We start from the raw sequence: 19,998 nt of genomic DNA, 5'->3' as shown, positions 1-19,998 counted from the left end.
AAAACCAGAAAAGCTGTTGCAGAAATGATGAGGTTGGTCAATTTTCCAGGGGCCTGACATGTGGGTTATTAAAGAATCTGGATACGACTGAAACAGTTCTAGTAGTAGGATGGGTGGGGAAGCAGGGGAACGGATTTCATGAGGGGCTTGTGAAATCCTTGTCCTTTGGCATGCATCTGCTGGGATAATACAGCTGCTCTTGTCTTGCAAAATGGGGACAAAACCGTAAAACAGGCTGGGAGGAGTTGAGGAGGTCAATGGATCTATTCCTGTGTGAAGTACGCCAAGACTGTAGCTAACAGTGGAAGCAAATGCCCATGGGCAAGGTGCCATGCACCTTGTTGCCCAGGGATAGTGGTGCAATGGGGCATCTTTGGGCTGATTGAGCTTTAGCTGGGTTCCATGGCTGGAGCAGCAATGTCCAGCCTTCCTGGTTGCCTGCAAGTGTGCAGCTCAGTAGGTGGGAGAATATTCCAGGGTGGGAGCTTTGAGCATTGCCAGATTGAAATAAGGAGTATTCACAGATTGTCATTAATGGATTGCATCGCTTTGTGCAAAGAGGGTTATGGAAACACTAGTCTAAGGGATGCATTTGTAGCAGTCTCAAGGAGCTTTCCATTGTGTTGCAGTAGCTGAAGTGTGGTCTGTGTTTTTGTGCATAAAAGCTGTCACTTCTTCTTCTGGCCTGAAATTTTGCACTGTAAATACCTTGTTTGCTTGTACTGACGTCTCCCAGCGTGTGCTTCACTTTAGATGTCTGTGCTGAATCATTAGGATTTGCTCTAGCATGGCAGTTGCAAAATAAGTGGAATTTTAAGCAGGCAAACACAGCCTGCCTCTAACTGTTCCATTCTCCTTGGTGGCAATGAAGTGCAGTTGTCCTTTTTTTTATCTCCTTAAACCCAGAGCAGCTTCACTGTAATGGATATTTCTATTTCTGCAATGGAATACGTTTCATTCACTGTTGGTTCCAAAGAACAGTGAAGAATGCTGCTGTTATTTAATAAGTTATGGCGATTACAGTCGGGTAACTGTACCCTTGGAAGGATTCTGGCTTTGTGTTCTTCTGTCCCCCATTCTGGTGGCCATGGAACCTGGTGTTTTAGAGCCCCTGGCCATTTAGAGGCACCATTAACACACCAGTTTGTGCCCCTGGTCTCAAGGTTCACAGCTAGCAGACGTGCAGGGAGTTTTCCTCTCCTCTCCCCATGGTACACTCATAGCAACGATTGCCCTTGTTACCTGGAAATGGGGAGGTCACCTGTGACCACTTTGGTGCTGTTTCGGTTATTTCTGAAGCTGCATTCTTCTGAAGTAGGGTTTAGACTGGAAGAAAACAAAGATTCAAGAGAAACATGACTGTTTTTACCAGGAGGCTTTGCATTGTTCTGGAAAATGTTGTATTTCCTTACTGTGGTGGTTCATTTGAATTTGATTGCATTTGCTAGCTTGTTCTTTGCCATTGAATGAGTTCTGTTTCCAGACGTTAGCATAATTGCTTGTGGTAAAGTACCTTCGATTTTAGGGAGGCTGTGAAAATAAATCTGGTGAGGTCATTAAAAAGTCTAATCACTTCTTTACTCTCATTGTTATCTCTTTGCATGGTGGGGATGAGGCTCAGGCTGAGCCCCGGACCGGGAGGCAGCTCCTGCTCTGAGGAGTTTCAGTCAACCAGAGCTGGATGAGTGTCTGGTCCTGAGCTGTAATTCTGCTGCTTCACCCCCTTGCTGCTGGCTCTTCCTGCGCCTTTGTTTTCTCAGTTAAAGAGCTGTCTAGTGTGCAGTGTTTCATCCTTGTATACTAACTACAAAGCTTCATCAAGGCACCTATTCTTTCCTTGGCAAGCATGTAGATGAGCACTGTTAAACTGTTTTTCTCCCCAGAGCACAATTCTTTCTTGCAGCCCCAGGTCATTGTTTTCTCTGGTTTTCAGTCTCCTCCTTTCAAATGCAAACCCCAGGGCTTTGATCAGTTGTCTGATATGATTCTTTCTGATGTCCTATGTGGAGCCATTCCTGTTGGATGTTTTCCTATGAGTATGTCTAATTATGGTGCTGTTCTTATCAGGTGCAAGTGCTTATCTTTAATGAGCCCTTAAATCCTTTTAGGATCAGTGTTTTCCAGGGCCCACTCTAAAAGATTGGCCTAAATTCCTTCCCTGCCACCTTCCCCAGGTGTGCAACCACAAGGACAGCTTGAGCTTGGAAACCAAAACCTTAGCTCTGCCCTTTGGAATCACACTGAAAGCAGGAACTCCATCAGCAGGCAATGGCAGCAGCCTTCCAGGGATGAAACTGGCCTGGAGGCTTCATAAGATCTGCACAAACAAGTGTATGTCCTCTCTTTGTATCTTTGTCTTCGTGAAGGCAAATGGGTTGCTCTCCTCTCTCAAAGATGGGATGACTGCTTGCAGGAGTGATGCTCCAGAATGATCTTGAACTCTTAAGAATCTCCTAATGACTCAGAGGACATGAAGATACAGAACCACCCAGAAAAGCACTCTGGCAGCGCTCAGTAGCCCAGCAGCCGGCTGTTCCCACAGAAGCTGCTTCCTCCACAGCAGAAGCTTCATGGGGGAAGTACAGGCTGTCTCGAAGCGGAGTGCGTAACCACCTCTAGCTAGTTTTCATTTTACCACATCCTGTTTGCTACAACACCAGATTAAGTGTTTGCTTTAGCAAAAGAGACGTTTTCTGGTATCCCCATATCTCTCACCTACGTGTAGAACCTGCTCTTGGTTCCTGACTGAGTTGTCCTCATGCTGCGGGGTGGGCATGCCTGTGACGGTGCCGCTTCCAGAGGGCAGTTTGGGATTGAGCTGGAATGAGCGTAGCTGCTGGGTGGATCAGGGTCTGCTCAGGCAGTGCAGCTGCCAAGCGTGAACTGGAGTGAATTAGGTCATAGTGTTGCTTTAGAACAGGATTATCGAGGTTATTAAAGTTAAATGCTTTGGAGCAAACTTGTTGCTGGTTATAGTTCAATGACTCTTATGTCTGACACTGGACTTACTGACAAATTGCATCTACATGGTAGGCAGTGAACAAAATCAGCTTAGGACTTATGGGATGTGACAGTAAAGCATCCTGCAGCTTCAGGTCCTGGCTCGGTTCAACCTTGGGTTCTCTGGTAACGGCCTGGGAGCTGGTGGGATGTGGCAGTTTGTCTACACCCATCTCGGTTTCTCATCAGTTACACAGAGCCGTTGGGTTTGGGTCTTGGGGAAAGATGAGAGCAGAAGGTGTTTGAGCTGTTTCAGCAGCTGGTCGTGCTGCAGTTTCACCATTCACCTTGCCTAGGAAGGGACTTGCATGGGTTTTTTTTCCTGAAACTGGATCTAATTTCTGGTTTATTTTCTTGAAACACACTTGCAAAAAGGACCAATTAAAACCCGTGTAGTTGACGTAAGAAGTTACAAACGTGGGGTTTTTTTCCTATTTACCATCTCCTTTTGCTTAGTGAGGAATGATCGTTCTTGAGTGATTCATTTAACTGTCTTTCATATCCTCTTAAATCAGCAGGCTCCAAGTTGGAGGTCTTCCCAGCCAGGGTGAGCATTTTGCCATCTGCATCAGTGCTTCTTCCTACACACGCACGTCTTCTGCGGGGCTCTCGCTTCTTATCTGCTCCCTTTACACTGCAGCAGCTAAGTATAGCTAATGTATATTCCTTTTAGCTGAGTTTCCAGAGCAGATGAGCGTTGGGTCTCTTTTGTAGTTCCTCCTGCACAGGCAACCTCCATCTGCAGGGAGGGACTTTTCTGCCTGCCCTCTGCAGTTAGAGGGAAATGTGCTCCTGGCCATTGTGGCTGCTGTTTCCTCCAGCTCTGTCAGTGCCAATGCTGAGAAAAGCCCAAACCCCTCCAAACAAGGGTGAGAACAGCTAAAGAGGTTTGTTTTTTAAGGGCAGTGAATCACGCTTTCTGTTGCCTGTTCCTCTACTGATGGACCCAGCATATTTGATTACTTCAGAATTCTGATGCTAATCACTAGGTGGATCTTGAGTGAAAATCTGTTGAGAAAAACATTCTTGCTCTTCCTCTTTCTGCTGCCAGTGTGGTAGCACAGCGCACTGCGCTCCCCGAGATGCCTAAAAATAACAGGCTGGGAAAAGCACCTCCCTAGAGCATTAGTTAAGCTATTGTTTAGTTTAAGCATAAGATCTATGTGCCGTTGGCATTCTGAACTAATTAAATAGGCCCCTGAGGACAGAACAACGAAAGCGGTAAAACTTGGTTGGGAGTAAAGAAAATCACCTGAGGTTTTTAGTGTTAAATGAGCAGGGGATGACAACGTTATTAGCAGATCTTGCTTCTAGCCTGCTCGAGATGACTCTGAAGCTGCAGCTTGGACGTGCAAGTGGTGGGGCTGGCCTGGGCCTGCTGGGAGCTGATGGTGGACCGAAATCCTCCCTCCTTCCGGGGAGAGGACTGTGGTGAGCAGGAGGGGCCACCAAAACCCCATGTGAAGTGTTTAAAACCAGATTGTTTTGAGAGCCAAAGGCACCTACAGGTTGTACATTAGCTGCTGACCTATGACTTGGGTGAGGGCAAGTGTCACAGCCTTGGATTTCTTTCTTAACAGTATCTATGAGACTTGTAGCACTGCGATAGTTTTACTCTGTTCTCGTATGTGGATGTTGAATGAAGTGCAGCTGTATAATAGGGGAAAATAGGTACTTGCTTGGTGGGTTTTCTGGGCAAGCAAGAAGGCAGGTTAGTTGTTGAAGTGCTTTTCCCCGAGGTTCTGTTTCTGACCTAGGGGAAACAGCCACCATACAGAAGTAGGCACCATCAGAATTAGGAAGTAACTAGATGAGCACAACCCCCATATTTAAAACACTGTTTGAAGACCGATCTTCTTCTTTCTTGTGTTACTTCTTATTTTTCAGTTCAAGTTTAGACTAAAACCTGGATTCTGGAGAGCCTGTGGGAGGGTTTCTGAATCTGTTGAACTCCTGCTTTCCTTGTGCCCTTGATGCAATCAGTTAAAACCAGCACAAACCCCAGACCGCAGGTCGAGGTCGGAAACCGGGTGACTGTAAACTGAAACAGAAACGATTCATGTAAGATGTTTCATAGAATCATAGAATGGGTTGGGTTGGAAAGGACCTTATGAACATCCTGTTCCAGCCCCCAAATTCCAGCCAGTTTCACAGTGATTCTCCACTTGTATCAAACTGGGGTGTGGGCACTGAGAGAGAGAAAATGCATACTGTGTGCAGTCTCTCTTCACCAGAGTAGGGTTAGGTTGGAGATCTGGTTTCTGTGTCGTGATGTAAATGTTACTGGATGCTAAATTTCTTTAAACATACTTTATTTTGTGGTACAGTAAAAGTGATACTTGCATGAATTCCACTGAAGATCATTTAGAGGGATATTGATGAACATTCCCACTGCAGATTTTATGTGCAGGAAGCTTTAAGGAGGTGTCTGTCTTGTGTGTCAGGGATGAATAGTATCCAAAGTCACTATAAAAAATGTATGTATTCTTTTTGGGTTTTCTTCTGGTCATAAATAATTGAGCATTTCTTTGCTGGGATGCAGCCTGATATGCTTCCATGCATCCTGGTGCAGGGGGGGTGGAAATACTCAATTGTGTGATTTCCCAGAGGAGTTGCAGATTAATTCTGGGCTTTAAGGTAGAAAAAATATATATCCTGTCCTCTGAAACTTCATATAATGTGTAATGTACTGAATAGCTTTAACTTGCCAGAGGGGAGATTGAGATGAGGTATTGGAAGAAGCTCTTCCCTGTGAGGGTGCTGAGGCGCTGGCACAGGGTGCCCAGAGAAGCTGTGGCTGCCCCATCCCTGGCAGTGCTCAAGGCCAGGTTGGACACAGGGGCTTGGAGCAGCTGCTCCAGTGGAAGGGGTCCCTGCCCATGGTTGGAGCTGGAGGAGCTTTAAGGTTCTTTCCAACACAAACCATTTGGAGATTCTGTGAAACTCATCTTTAATATACTGCAAAGTGACTTCTGTACCAAAGATGATTTTTTCTGCCTTCTTGTTTGAGCTTTCTTAGCCCTTTTCTGATGGGATGTTCTCCTCGTGTACCAGCAGTGATGGTGTGCAGTCATGATTTCCCCCCTCTCCTCCCCAGCAATTTCTCAGTCAGTCCAAAACATTTACACTCCCATGGAGTTTTTATCAACATGCCTTGAAACAATTCACCCACTAATGAAGCCTCTGAACACCACTGTGAAATAGGTAAATATTAGTTTCCCCTGTCTGTAACGTGGCATGATAACAACTTTAATGAGATTTACCTACATAGCTCTCTACTCCTAATAAGCAGATTCTGTGGTCCTGCCAGTGCTACTTATTCATCTCAGTGGGATAACTCATTAGCAACAGGAGAAAAGCTCAGGAAGAAGGAAAAAAGTAAGTAGACCCTGAATTACTGAAGCTCTTCTCTTCTGACTTTCAGCTTTTAAGAGACAGAGCAGTTAGTCACAGAGCAGGGAAGCTGGAGACCTCTGGCTGTTGATTTCCTCACTGATTTGTTTGTAGAGCAGGTATTTACTATAAACCTTTCAAATGCTGTTACTGTTCTATACCAGTATCTGTCCTCTAAAAGAATGATGCATAACAGGACTTGCAAACCCCCTGAGGAATTTGTCCAGATTTCCAAGGTTCTTGCTGCAGAGCATCACTTGGTGATGGTCAGGAGGCGAGTAACACACCATCAGAACATGAAGCTTCACACTGTGTAGGGGAGCAGAGCAGTAACCTTGTGGGGTTGCTGCTTCTCTCTTTCCTGGCCTCTTTCCCCTGACAGCATCGTGTCCAGCTAGCGCCTCCATAACGTTCTGCTCTCAGATGTGTGCACATCTGCAGTGGCTGGATAGAAAATCTGCAGTCAGAAATCTGCAAAACAGTTTCTTAATGTTTCTAGATGCCTCTGTCATTAACGTCTTTGATTTAATGGGGAAAGAGGCTGAAGAAAAGTAGAACCATCTGTTTCTGAACCTCCGGCTCTCAGCAGCTTTCTTCTTAGAGTGCACAGAATGAACCAGAGGAAGCTTTAAAATTCATGTAGGAGAATCATCTGTGCTCTGTCACTGTTTTAGCGGTTTTGCTCCTTTTTACCTAAGTGCTGCGTGTATTTACTAGCTGAATACTACTGGTTTTGTGTTCAGATTCTAACCACAGTACAACAGACTTCCTAGATGCTGAGGCAGAACGGTTTGGATCCTCACAGCGGTTCAGATACTGAACAGTCCTGGCTAAGGTGAATACTGGCATCAGAGACTTGAGAATCCCCCTTTTGCTGTGAACTTATTCCATGTCTTCAATAAGTGATGTTAGTGCCTCACTCTTCCCCAAGCAAAGCCATGCACAGGCCCTTCCTCATGAGTAGAAATACACCTCCCCGTGGGCTTTGTGTGCTTAATAATTCATAGTGGGGAGCAGTTCGTGGCGTGGAGAGGTCAGAAGAGACAGTGTGCTTTCCAATAGTGAGGGATGTTGCCTTGCATTATGTAAGCAATTTGCAAAGGTTGTATAATGGAAAAACACTGATGAAGAAAACAACTGGCACGTCCTTCGTGGGGACTGAACATCTTTGTGACGTGGGGAAGGAACCACCGCGACAAATAACAGCCACCGTGACGTTTGTAAGCTGCTCATGCTTGTTAGCTTGCTCATAGCTTGCTAGTAGCTGCTAATGCCACTTGCAGAAGTGGTGGGAGTTTCTTCTATGTACAAGTGAAAAGAGAACAAAACCTCAAGTGCTGTATATTGATGAACTTCAGTGAAGGAATTTAATCATGTTCTTTGCAATAACTGATGGATTGAAATGAAATGCTTCAGCTCTGTGTTTAGTTGTCCTTTTAAAATTAAAATAGTTATATGTGATACCAGTCCATCTTTCAGAGGAAGGTTTTCTGATGTACAACCCTCTTTTTTCTGTCACCTTTGGTATGTGCATACATACTTGACTTCCTCATCCCTGGCAGTGTTCAAGGCCAGGTCAGACGGGGCTTGGAGCAACCTGCTGTAGAGGAAGGTGTCTCTGACCGTGGTAGGGGCTTTGAAATGGATGGGCTTTAAGGTCGCGTCCAACCCAAACCATTCTATGGTTCTGTGATTCTGTGACTTTAGTCAGATGGAATTGTGGAGACCAGAGTATGAAAGATATGTCCTAATGTGGTTCAGCTATAAATTTTTCCTGTTATTTTCATGGCTTTAAGTAGTGATTTATTGCGTGTTCAGTATTCACAGGTACATTTCATGAGGATATTAAGGTGATAACCTGGTGGTTTTGGGGTTTTTTTGATGTAAAGATCCAGTGACAATTGCAGTGGGTGAAACACAAACATGGCATTTTGAATGGTTTACAGCTGCGTGTTAAAGACAGAGCACGCTCTCCTTTTCCTTAGGAACCCTTTTATCCTGTGAATTGCTGTGCCACCACTTGACATCTTGACAGCTGCTGGTCCTGCCCTTTGGAAGTGCTGAGCTCCTGGCTGCTGTCAGGAAGGGTATTTACAGTGTGCCTTCTTGTTTGAGATGCAGGCTCTCTAATCCACCTCAGGTATTAAGCTCTGAGCTGCTCTGTGGGGCTACAAGCAGAATGGTGATTGAATGCTCTTGGTAAGACAGTGCATTATCTGCTTAAGATGCTCTCTACCTTGTGGGCCTGGGTTGAGGATTAACACACAATCTCTGAATACTCCTCCATCGTATCCAATATGTGTGTGCTGGAGGAGGTGAAGGCCTGCACAGCTCTGGGATGTGGGACCAGGGCTGACCACGTTGTCACAAGTGTTAGTGATTTCATGGGAGAAAACTATTGGAAAACATGCCTGGAAATGAGGATTTTCTTTGGAGACACTTGAAACCTTGTAGCCAAAGTTTATTTTCCTATAATGATTTATAGGCATCATTAAACAAGCTACCTGGCAACTTAGTAATGCTGAGCTCAGTTGGAGTCTGTTGTAGGGAAGTTGTTCCGTGCTCCTCCCCACTGTATGCAAGTCCTGTCTTGGAAAACACAATTTGTTCTTCTACCCTGCTTTTTATGCACACAGATATGTTTTAATTTGTTGTGATGTATTTTTAAGGAACAGTGAATGTACTTTAGGCTCTATTAGGAAAAATAGGTTAAGGACAAACAGCTCGTAATTGGAAAGCAAAGTGGTGAAATCTGTGGTGCCTTCTGGGCTGGGAGGATTTTTGTGGCTTTGTACCTAGCCCAAGCTGTGATTCCTACGCAGATGAGTTTTCCCTGGTAGTAGCAAGTCTCTTTGTTCCTGAACAAGGAAATCCGTGGTTCTCTCAATTCTGGAGCTTTTAGGTGGTCTTAATTATGCTGTGCTATGGCAATTGAGTGCATGTAGCGTACAGAACAAGATCCTGAACTTGACTGGATGTGCCTTAAACTGCAGCCTGGTTCGAATCACAGCTTTTACATGGTTTAATGACAGAGTCTGCCCCTGATGTTTCATGTCCGTGACCCAGGTTTATTACTGCTACGGGTGGTGGTCACTGTGGAGTGTTGGTAGAGGTTTGCTGTTACTGCATCCTGCAGGTTCCTTGGCAGTCCTGCACAAGAGGGTTTGCTGGAGGCAAGTTGTCTGTGTCCCTGTGGTTCTGCTCCTCTGACTTCTTCAAGCTGTTGTCTGAACTCAGCCACATAAGAAATATCAGGAGATTCTTGGAGGGTCTCAGGATAGAGACATTTAAGGGCCCTAAATGAGGAAAACTCCTTGTGTTGCCTGGTTCAGCCAGCCTGATGTTGGGAAGCTTGTGCTGACGTTTCCTCTGCCTGGAGCCGGAGCCATTCGCTGCAGCCGAGGTCTGAGGAGCCTGGTTCTGGTGCAGATGTCGCTGCTTACTGGGTTGTCGTTATTCTCTATTTATACACAGCACATTTAGATAGGATTTGGAAGCAGCTTGATATTTTTGTTTTCTAATTTGCTATTTTGCCTACTTGAAAGTGTCTACATCAGCATTTTGGACCACGTTCAGGTCTGCTGTAAATAGCGGCAGCTTCCTTTCAGTCAGTGACATTGTGAATACTTACATCAGGGCGGAATGTGTCTATTTTTAGCTCTGCTGTCTTACCTAGTCGTTTCTGTTTGTTTTAATAGGGTTGTTATTTACTCCAGTTAAAAGTGTATTTGGATCAGATAGGAATAAAATTCCAGTTAGAGTGAGTTAAGTTGTTCTCTGCAAGGTGTGTTTCATTACAGAGTTCCTCATTAATTGTGTTATTATTATCCCATGCTCTCAATTAATTGACATTCTGATGAAGATCAAGATATGGGGTTGTGGGTGCAGGAGTGACCTTGAGCAGGCAGAAGGCCAGCGCTGTCCCCTGGCTTGGCCTGTGGCATGGCTCTGGCTGCTGTCCTGCTGCCCAGTGCTGGCAGAGCTGAACCTGCTGATGGGGCAATGCCTTCTGCTTAAATAACACTGGTAGCAGGGCAGGAAAATGGCATGGAGCTGTAAAATGAGAAGGTGGCTTTTGTCCCTGCAAGTGGAAAGGGCAGCATTTCTTTATTAAAACTGTAAGAGAAGGGTTTGACATTGGAGGGTGGATACAGCCCATGGGCATCGGCCTCACTGCAGAGCAGGCTGGGATTGTATGAAATATTGCTGTGTTCCTTTTTAAAAGACGTAGGTTAACCTAAGTCCCTTCCTTGTCCCTTTCCAAGCTGGTGAAACCAACCTTGGCTGGTGGGGGATGAGCTCTGGGAAGGGGCTGTGGATTGAGAGGATGCCGGGGGGTCATCACCTCAGTCTCCCCATCTGTCCAGTTAAGACTGAGCTGCAAACCCCAAGGGTTGTCTTCATCCCTCCTTGAAAGACATTTTGTCTTGGTTATTGGTTAGTGCAGTTAATGGCATGTGGCAAACTTACCTGCAAAGGATTGCCCAGCAAAAGATGATGGGAAAAAGATACTGTCTGGAGAGTGGGAAAGCTGAGGCTGGGCACTGGGTCTGTCTCGTACTCCAGTGTGTGCAGGATGGGAACCATCCAGCGCTTTGGTGCTACCAGAAAAAGCTTTTAAGAACTATTTTTCTTTTCCCTTAACAAGTAGTAATGTGGCTGTTGCAGAAATTATATAGTATAGAGGAAGAGATCTTTAAAGCAAAAGCTGTCAGCATCTTGATTTCATAAATAATTGCTGGTTCCTTTTATCTGTTACTTAACGCTATCATTTTTCTAATTCCTGCTTTCTGTTCTGGGTCTGATTTTTTGGTGTGTAGTTAAAGGTGCTTATTGTGCTCTGTGTCAGTTCTGCCTGAACTTCTTCAAACTCCTGTCACTTCTTCACTGCTGCGTCTGTCAATTAGTTCTGCAATTATGTGAGAGCTGCAGTTTCTGGCTAGTAATTTTGCACTCAATCTCAGAGCAGCAATAGGAGAGATTTCCTTTGTGCTCCAGTAGAAATGCAGACTCCAGGAGGTCGCAACACAAACACTTCCAGTGTGGAGAACGTCAGGCTGGATTTGTTTGAGATCAGGATGGTGGGAAGAGGTGACATGTGCTGATACCTGGGGACGTGCGTTGAACAGACAAGCTGCGAATGCAAGATGAAGGAGGAGTGGGATGTTTGTATTTGCATTGGTGGTGTAAAAGTTTAAGGCAGATCATTCAAGAAAAGGTTAAAATCGCAGAATCTCAGACTGAGTTATGTTGAAGGGAGCTTAAAGCTCCTCCAGCTCCAACCATGGGCAGGGACCCCTTCCACTGGAGCTGCTCCAAGCCCCTGTGTCCAACCTGGCCTTGAGCACTGCCAGGGATCAGGCAGCCACAGCTTATCTGGGCACCCTGTGCCAGCGCCTCAGCACCCTCCCAGGGAAGAGCTTCTGCCTAAGAGCTCATCTCAGTCTCCCCTCGGGCAGGTCAAACCCATTCCCCTTGGCCTGTCCCTACAGGCCCTTGTGTTTTCATGCTTTGATTTATTTTACTGCAGTATTTTAATATTTTTTTTTATCATAGGCTTTAAAATGCAGCTGTAATAATTCTGCTCATGTTCACTGGAGCTGGGTAGCAGCATTTTCTCATACTTGCTATGGCTGTAACATATGACTATATCAATCATCTATAAAGGTTCCTAACTTCTCATTTGGGATGTCTTTATTTTCTTGCACAGCAGTGCAGTTTAGAACAGAGCCCTGGAGAGAAGCAGCTTTGCAGCGTGAGCAGCATCAGCCTCCTCTTGTTCCCTGCCATAATGAAATCAAACAGTTTGGAAAACACTAAGCAGGGCTCCCATGTTTGCCAGGGCATTGTTGAGGGTGCGTGTTGGTGTATTTTCACACTCCTCCCACAGTTGTCTTTGTGGGTTGGGTTTTGTTGTTTGTGGGTTTGTTTGGTGACCAGCCAGTGGCTGGGACCTCGCCAGGGATTTTTCTTTCAGTGCATTCATTGCTGTTTGTGCTGCTCTTTAGTCTCTTAATTACACGACTGTAATCTTCTTTGGTTCATTGTCCAAGGGAAAGTTCAGTCAATTCAGCAGTGTTTTGCTCGGTGCTGCTGCTGCTTCCATCATGTGTAAAGTAAGGAACTGGGTTCGTGCCCTCAGTGGCAGGTTTTGCTCTGAGCCATGTTTGGGCCATGTTCACCGTGCTCTAGAGGTGCCAGGAGCAGCTTTGGGCAGGAGAAGGGACAGTCTGGGACCTGCTCAGAGTCCTGCTCCAGGGACCCCTTGTGTCCCCACTGGGGCCTGGGGGAGCAAGGTCCTTTGCAAGAGGGATGGCAGGGGCTGCTCTGGTGCTGCGCTCCTGTCCCCTCTGCAGCAAGAGAAACAGCTCACCAAGAGTATTCCCAGCAAACCAGGAGCTGAGACAAGGCCTTAGAAGAGAAGAAAGGCCCAGTGTGAGTGCGGATTGCTGCAGGATGCATTGGTTGGTTTTCAGAAAAGCGTGTTTCTTTGTGAAATGTTTCAGGAATTCTTTTTGGTGGGAATAATGAGAACGTTTGGAGGACCTCGGAAGGGAATCTCGTCATCAGATTTCTGTCCTCCTTCAGAGAACAAAGCTCAGTTTGGGTAACCTTTGAAATACCATCCTAACCAGCTAAATGAGCTGGGCAAAGTGTGGGAGCCATCTGGTCAGAATCCCTTTGCTGGTGTTCTGATTGTGACAAATCCAGAGGACGCCAGGAAAACAAGTGCTTCCAATAGGAAGTGTAACTTGGGATCTGGATGTATTTAGAGGAGCTATCAAGAAGCTGATCAATGTTTTCATTATAAATAAATCAAAGCTTTTGTTTGCCTGATTAGCAGTGCTTTATCTGCTGGGACTGAGGAGTTTGCTGCTAAGTAGCTGGTGGGTTTCTTCTTATCTAGGTCCTTGATGAAATCAGGTGATAGTGAGTTGAAAGGACATGATGCTTGTAACTGACAGTTAATGCCCTTCTGTACATACTACAATGGAATTACTGGGTAGTATAGTCTGGAATACAGGAGATGTTGTAGGTGGTTGTATTATTTCTTAGTTGAGCATATAATTTTTCTGTAAATTCAAATTATAATGACATTTTAATTAAATCAGGCCTTCTGTATGTATAATCCCTTCTCTGTGTTCTCATAAATATTAAATATTATGTATATTTTAAGTTGAAGAGGGGCATTTTCTGTCTCCACATGTTGCTTTTTTGGGAAGGAAAAGGATGGAGCGATGGAGCAGTGCCCAGCCAGTGTCAGCCCTTGGCTCAGCTGCTCTGCTGCTTCTTGCTCCCTTTGCTGTTCAAGTTGATGTTTTCCTGGTCTTACCTCCAAAAGAGGGCTGTGATTTCCATAAGGAGCAGTAACTCTAAATAAGGAAAGGTATTGCCTGGTGTGATGGAGTGAGACCTGGTTCATTTACAGCTCTGAGGGGCTGTAAACCCAAAGCATGAGCTGCGGCAGCAGATACCCATGTAAAGTCAAAGGGGAGCAGGTACCAGCCCAGGTGCACATAAGGACACCACTTCCATGAGACTCAGCTTGTCACGGTGCATGGAGATGCTTATAATGGAAAATACTCATCAGCAGGCTGCAGAGGTCATGCTCTAAATTATTTGTAAAGGAGCTATAAAGATTCTGATGTAATTTATTGTGCTATAAAACCTATTAGAGTAACATTAACCAGTAATTTTAAACTGGGAATGCAGAAGAGGTTGTTTTTGTCCATAAAATGTAGGTAAATATATTTCAAAACCAAACCATGTGAATAGTATTTAGTCTTTACTCTGAAAAAAGGAACAAAATCTGATCCTTTGAGAGGAATGGGATATTCCAGTGCAGTATGGAAACATTTCATACCATTCTCAGCAGGTAGAAATGGGAATATGCTTTATGGGAGGTAAGTGAGGTTTATGATCCTTTTCTGTTCTGAATGCTGGTGATGGGAATTGCTGAGCCTTGGGACCAGGGGTCTCTGCAGGTATAGATTACCCAGGATGTTACCTGGGGGCTGTATCCCTGTTGACAGGTTACTGCAGTAATGATGTGGCATTTTCTGAATTTATTTTTCCCTTTTCTCTTTCCTTTCCAGGATTTTTGCTGTTTAAAGACTATTGCTTGAACGAGATTGATGAAGCTGTTCCTCAACTGAAGTTTTATGAAGAGGTAAGGAGCAAGGATCTCCCTCTGCTCCTCGGGGATGCTGAGAGGGGAGGAGCAGCATCCAGGGGGACGCTGGGACCTTGTTCTCAGTCACTTCAGCTTCACAGTGGAATGGTTGGTTCATAAGAGACAATCTTTGATATAGTAATGGTGGCACCTCAAAGGGACAAAACCATCACTTTAACCAAGCTCAGGAGAGTTTAGCAGTGTAACTATTGCCAAGTTGGCAATTTGGTGCAGTCATGGTTGATATGGTCAGTTGTGCTCCATTGTCAGGAGGTAATCAATGAAGAGACCCACAGACACTGTGCCCAAGGCAGGCATCATGCAGAGGGATCTATAATTTGGGGGAGCACGTTGTATCTTTCCCATCTCTGCTCTGCTGGGGGGCCCCAGCAGCGTGGGGACCCTGAGGAGCCTCCTCGCTCCATTCATTCCATGCTCTATTTGTGAGGCTCTAAATATAAAAGTGTAGTTAATCCTGTCAGAGGTGCTGGTTTCAGTTCAAACACGCAGACGTGCTGGGAAGAGGCAGCCTCTGCTGCTCACTAGTAATTAGAAAAGCTGCCTGAGATAACCTTTTGTCTGGATTACTCTTAAGCTGATGAGTTGAATTTCTCTTGCTGGCAGCACAGAATAGCTGGAGTTGGTCATTGGTGGAAGAGAACTCAACAACGCACAGCTCCCCCCCTCACCTATTAGATACTGTCAATAAAGAAGGATCTTTTTCCTATTGTTTCCACCTTTTTATATCCTGAAGGTATCACTGTCATAGGTAATCAGAAAGACACGTTGTCAGGGATTGTTTAGCAGGTATTTTTAGCTGCCTCTTTATCTCTGAAACAATTTGGAATTGTATTTTTAGGTTATTAGCAAAGTGTGGCTTAAAAAGAGCTTCAGTGCTTTGTCAGGTACTGCTCAGAAAGTCCCATTACAGATATTGCAGGAGGGGTTTGGTGCAGCCTTGTTGGTGTCATACCGGATTTCTCTTTTATTTTGTAATATTTGATTTACTTGCTGCATTTAGTACATGTGGAATAATTTGAGTACCTCGCCCCATTAAAAGCACTTGATGTAGAAGGGCCCCGTACTCGAGGGATTTCATGTAACTGCAGCTGAAGTCACGATCAGGCATTTAGCTGGGGGAGTGATTCATCCAGCTCGGCTTCGGAAAGAAGGGGAAGAAAAGGAGAAAAAGAAGAAGTACTTCTGGGTGCTCGAAAACCAGCACCTTCTGGTTCCCATTTTCAAAGCTGTGTCTCTGGAGGGGAGCTGAAGTTGGCCAAGGAAGGGTTGAAATCCAGTGACAGGGGCATTTATCTCTGGGTCAGGAGCAATGCTGCGGAGCTGCTGCTGACAGAGGCTGGTGACAGCTCTAAACGCTGACACATGGGCTCTGCCTAGTGCTCTGGTTTTTTGGCGTGCTCCAGTCATGTTCTATTTAATGAATATATAAAATTAGCTGTGAATATGTCAGGCACATGTGTTAAACGTGGTTTGTAGTAGAGGTGCCTCATGGAATCACCTGTGATGAGCAGCATTGGGCAGTGTGCAGGGGGAGAGCAGGCTGAGGTGCCCCGGAGTGCATCATCAAAGTCACCTCCTGTCCCTTTCTCCAAAGCTTTACAAGACAGAGGGACTGTGGTGAAAAGGTGAGGGCAGGTGAGGATGTACCTGTGAGGATGTGGTGGAGGGATGCTTTGCGTGCAGAATTAGGTGGTTTGAAAACCAAATATCAAAGGGCAGGAAATTGCATTCAAGTAAGACAATATACCATGTATCAGGCTTTCTCCTGAACTTCTAATTAGTTTATGGCATTGCATTAATTAGAAAATGTTTCCTTGGCAAAGATGTATTGAATCATTTTAATTATAACTGGGTACGAAGGGGAAGCAGTCACAGATGGCAGCTCGTGGGGAACTGTTGCCTTATCATAGGCAGCAAACAAGAGGACTAGGAAAACACGGAGTTCAATGATGGTGTTGCACCTCCCGAGGTAGGCTGGTCTGAGTTGTCACGTGGAGACCTGCTTGAGAGCTGTGAGGAACAGCTCATCCTGTGAAAGGAGCAGGCTCGGAGTGAAGGGACAAGTGTATTGTGACAGAGGCGGAACACTGGGTTTTCACATCTTCGCTTTCTGAAGTCCTCAGGGATGTGCTTTCTGTTAACCACGGTGCTGCTCTGCTCTGAAGGGTCTGGCAGGACAGCAGAGCCCTCCCTCTGTCCCTGCTTCAAGAGGAGATGCTCTGTACATCTTTTGTGCAAGGTTTATTCTGTAGGCTGAAGGTACAGACAGCTCTGATCTGTCCTGTTCCCTCTCCCACCAGCACTGAATGAAATCCAGCTGGGAACTACTGTGCTCTGGTTTTTCTGAGTCTGAGCAGGGCCCCAGAGCAGGGCTGCACGCTTCATTTTATTTGGATCCAGGAATCTAAAACATTCCCTGGTTGGATGGGGCTTGGAGCAGCTGCTCCAGTGGAAGGTGTCCCTGCCCATGGCAGGGGTTGGAGCTGGGTGAGCTTTAAGGTCCCTTCAACCCAAACCAGGCTGGGATTGTGTTCTCCAATTCTGTGATGCTGAGCAGGTCTCAGCAAGCCAGAGCTGAATCTATTCCCTAAAGATCTCGTATGGTTTCTACATTCTGTCAGGCCTGGAAGAGCTCTTTCCCTAAAGAAAGCCCAAAGGACCCTTGGAGTCGGTGAGGGTTCTGGAAAAGACCATTGAGATCATTGAGTCCCACTGTTAATCTGCTCTCAATGAACATTAGTTCCAGACTTTTTGATTCCTACCAGCAGGAGTGGCAGCAGAACTGCCCTGATGGGATTCCCTCCATGCATGTCTGGACACTTTTTTGCCAGGGAAGTGATGCACTGCAAAGGGATTTAGCTGTGATGGAAGCATGAAGGGCGGTATCTGCCTCAGTTTGAGCTGCAGGGAGAGGAGTTTTCTGCAGACAAACCCAAGGGGGAAAAGGAGCTGTTCCTCAAAAGTAGCAAAGACTTCCTGAAGTCTTCAATGTTCTAAGAAGTCTCCTCTTCATCCTCGGAGCCAATGCAGCATTTTTCAAAGCAATAAAATGTTGCAAGCAAATGTGCTCTCTAAGCATTAGTTAAGAAAACAATAAAGTAAAATAAACTTCAGTGAAAGTATTTGGGCTTTTTAAACCAAATCAGTGAAAAATCATGAGGAATGTGCTGATCTAATGGACCTTTTCTCTTATATTGCAGATAAAAGAATACGAGAAACTGGATTCTGAGGAAGAGCGACTGGCCCGGAGTCGTCAGATCTATGACACGTACATCATGAAGGAGCTCCTGTCCTGTTCCCATGTGTGTATCATCCCGATCTCACACTGCTCTTTGCCTTATTTGAGTAGCTTGACAGCAGGGATAATTCAAAATAACCGTTGTTTCATTCAGAGAACAACTAAGATTATTACTGAAAGGATTGTAACCACCAGTGCTTGTAGTGCTGGGGATTTCTGTTTGAAGCCAGTGGGACTGCTTTTGGCTGAAGTCAGCACAGAATCCAAGACTGGTTTGGGTTGGAAGGGACCTTAAAGCTCCTCCAGCTCCAGCCCCTTCCACTGGAGCAGCTGCTCCAAGCCCCTGTGTCCAACCTGGCCTTGAACACTGCCAGGGATGGGGCAGCCACAGCTTCTCTGGGCACCCTGTGCCAGCGCCTCAGCACCCTCCCAGGGAAGAGCTTCTGCCTAAGAGCTCAGCTCAGTCTCCCTTCTTCTGGCAGGTTAAAGCCATTCCCCTTGGCCTGTCCCTACAGGCCCTTGTCCCAAGCCCCTCTCCAGGTTTCTTGTGGCCCCTTCAGCTCTGGGAGCTGCTCCGAGGTCTCCCAGAATTGTGTCTTTTTCAGTCTATTTTCAGTAATGAGAGCTGTGTGCCAGTTATTGTTAACTCGGTGGTAGGAAAAGGAAATATTTGGAGATTGATCTCTTTTTATTTCTGCAAACAAGATATTTTACAATACGATAGCACGAGTGCCATTTGTGTGTGTGTATACTTGCACACATTAACCAGCCTTCCCCAACCCAGCAACAACCCTGCCCTAAAAACCCAAAGGAATGGAGCTGCCAGGGATCATTTGGATGTGGAAATCTGGTGTGTGGGAAAGCTCAGAGTAAAGGTTGAGATGATTGTGTTTAAAACTGGTCACACACAGTTTGCTGGGGGTTGTGTTATGATTTGCTTGACCATAAAGCAGGCTTTCATACCACACGGAGACAAGGCACTCTTTAGCCTCAGTGTGGCGAGTTGAAGGCGTGGGGCCACGTTGGGACAGATACTGCTTTGTTACAGCCCATGGAAACACGTGTTCCCTGCGGCTGAGCTCTTGCCCCATTGATCTGTATTTATCAGTTTCATTTGCTGTTGCTTTAAAGAAGGATCTGCAGTAGGTTTTAATGTATTAATTATGTTATTATTAACCTATGATAGGCTCTGTAGTGGTGGAAGGTCCATGTCTGCTGTCTCTGGAGCTGTGAACAGACAAGGCATTTTTCACTGATTTGTTAAAGGAGCATCATGGGGCCCTTCTGTCTTTGCCTTTCTCCTCCTCATCTTCCCCTCTCCTGCCTTCCTGCTTTAGAGTAATTGTTTCACCGTGAGCTGCTTTGAAGGGGGTGTTGCACCCATTTGTTCTGAGGAACGTCTCTCTCACATGGGTAAAAGAACAACAGTGCTGTAGACCTTCTGTGAAACTTTTCCATTTCCAGCTGTTTGAAATGTTTCTCTTTCTTTTCCAAAAGCCATTCTCGAAGCAAGCTGTAGATCACGTACAAATGCATTTAGCCAAGAAACAAGTGCCAGCCAGCCTTTTCCAGGTGAGCCTAACACACTCAGAATGGTCTTGTTTCCTTCACTTCTATGACAGTGAGTGACTTGGTGCATGCTATTTCAGGAGGCAGAATAAACTGTTTTGGTGTATGTTCTTAGCTGTAGTAGTGATAAAAATGCATTTTTAAGTCAAAAATTATAAATTATTATCTAGAATATTGTAAGCACATTTAATGAAAGAAAACTGTACATTGGTGCATATGAACAGAGTAATTCTTAAATCTGTGCAATTTTAAGCCATTAAATGATTTAGAGTAAATCACTGTCTATCAGGAGGATACACATCCTGTCAGACTGATCTGAACTGAGAAATAGCCTTAATGTTTCAGTAATGTGAAACCTTTGAAAGCATTTTTCCTTTAATTTTCAATTGTATTAATTCCCAGCTGATGTTGGTGTGGAATTCAGCGTTTGTACCATCTCACATGTTTTAGTGTTCCTCTAGAAAAAGCTGCTTGTGAATGGAAGGTGCTGATTTCTTGGTAAGGACAGAGAGGAGATGAAGCAAGAGGGCAGCTCTGGGAGTACAGACTCCACAGCAGGGACCATTTACTCTGTTTAAATCCATTGGGGAAGAAGAGCAGTGCT

General features: G+C 45.3%; 1 protein-coding gene across 1 annotated transcript in view; it reads left to right on the top strand.

Annotated features, from left to right (window-relative positions):
- GRK3 (G protein-coupled receptor kinase 3) overlaps window positions 1–19,998 on the top strand; it is a 56,988-nt gene that overhangs the window by 15,766 nt on the left and 21,224 nt on the right. The window contains exons 3-5 of the mRNA XM_034068534.1: window positions 14,490–14,563; window positions 17,788–17,889; window positions 19,323–19,397. Coding sequence (XP_033924425.1) covers window positions 14,490–14,563; window positions 17,788–17,889; window positions 19,323–19,397 — 251 coding nt within the window. The remainder of the gene's footprint in view (window positions 1–14,489; window positions 14,564–17,787; window positions 17,890–19,322; window positions 19,398–19,998) is intronic.

Source organism: Melopsittacus undulatus, chromosome 12 (genome assembly GCF_012275295.1).
Source record: "Melopsittacus undulatus isolate bMelUnd1 chromosome 12, bMelUnd1.mat.Z, whole genome shotgun sequence".
Taxonomy (NCBI): domain Eukaryota; kingdom Metazoa; phylum Chordata; class Aves; order Psittaciformes; family Psittaculidae; genus Melopsittacus; species Melopsittacus undulatus.
This window is presented reverse-complemented; position numbering and strand designations above follow the sequence as displayed.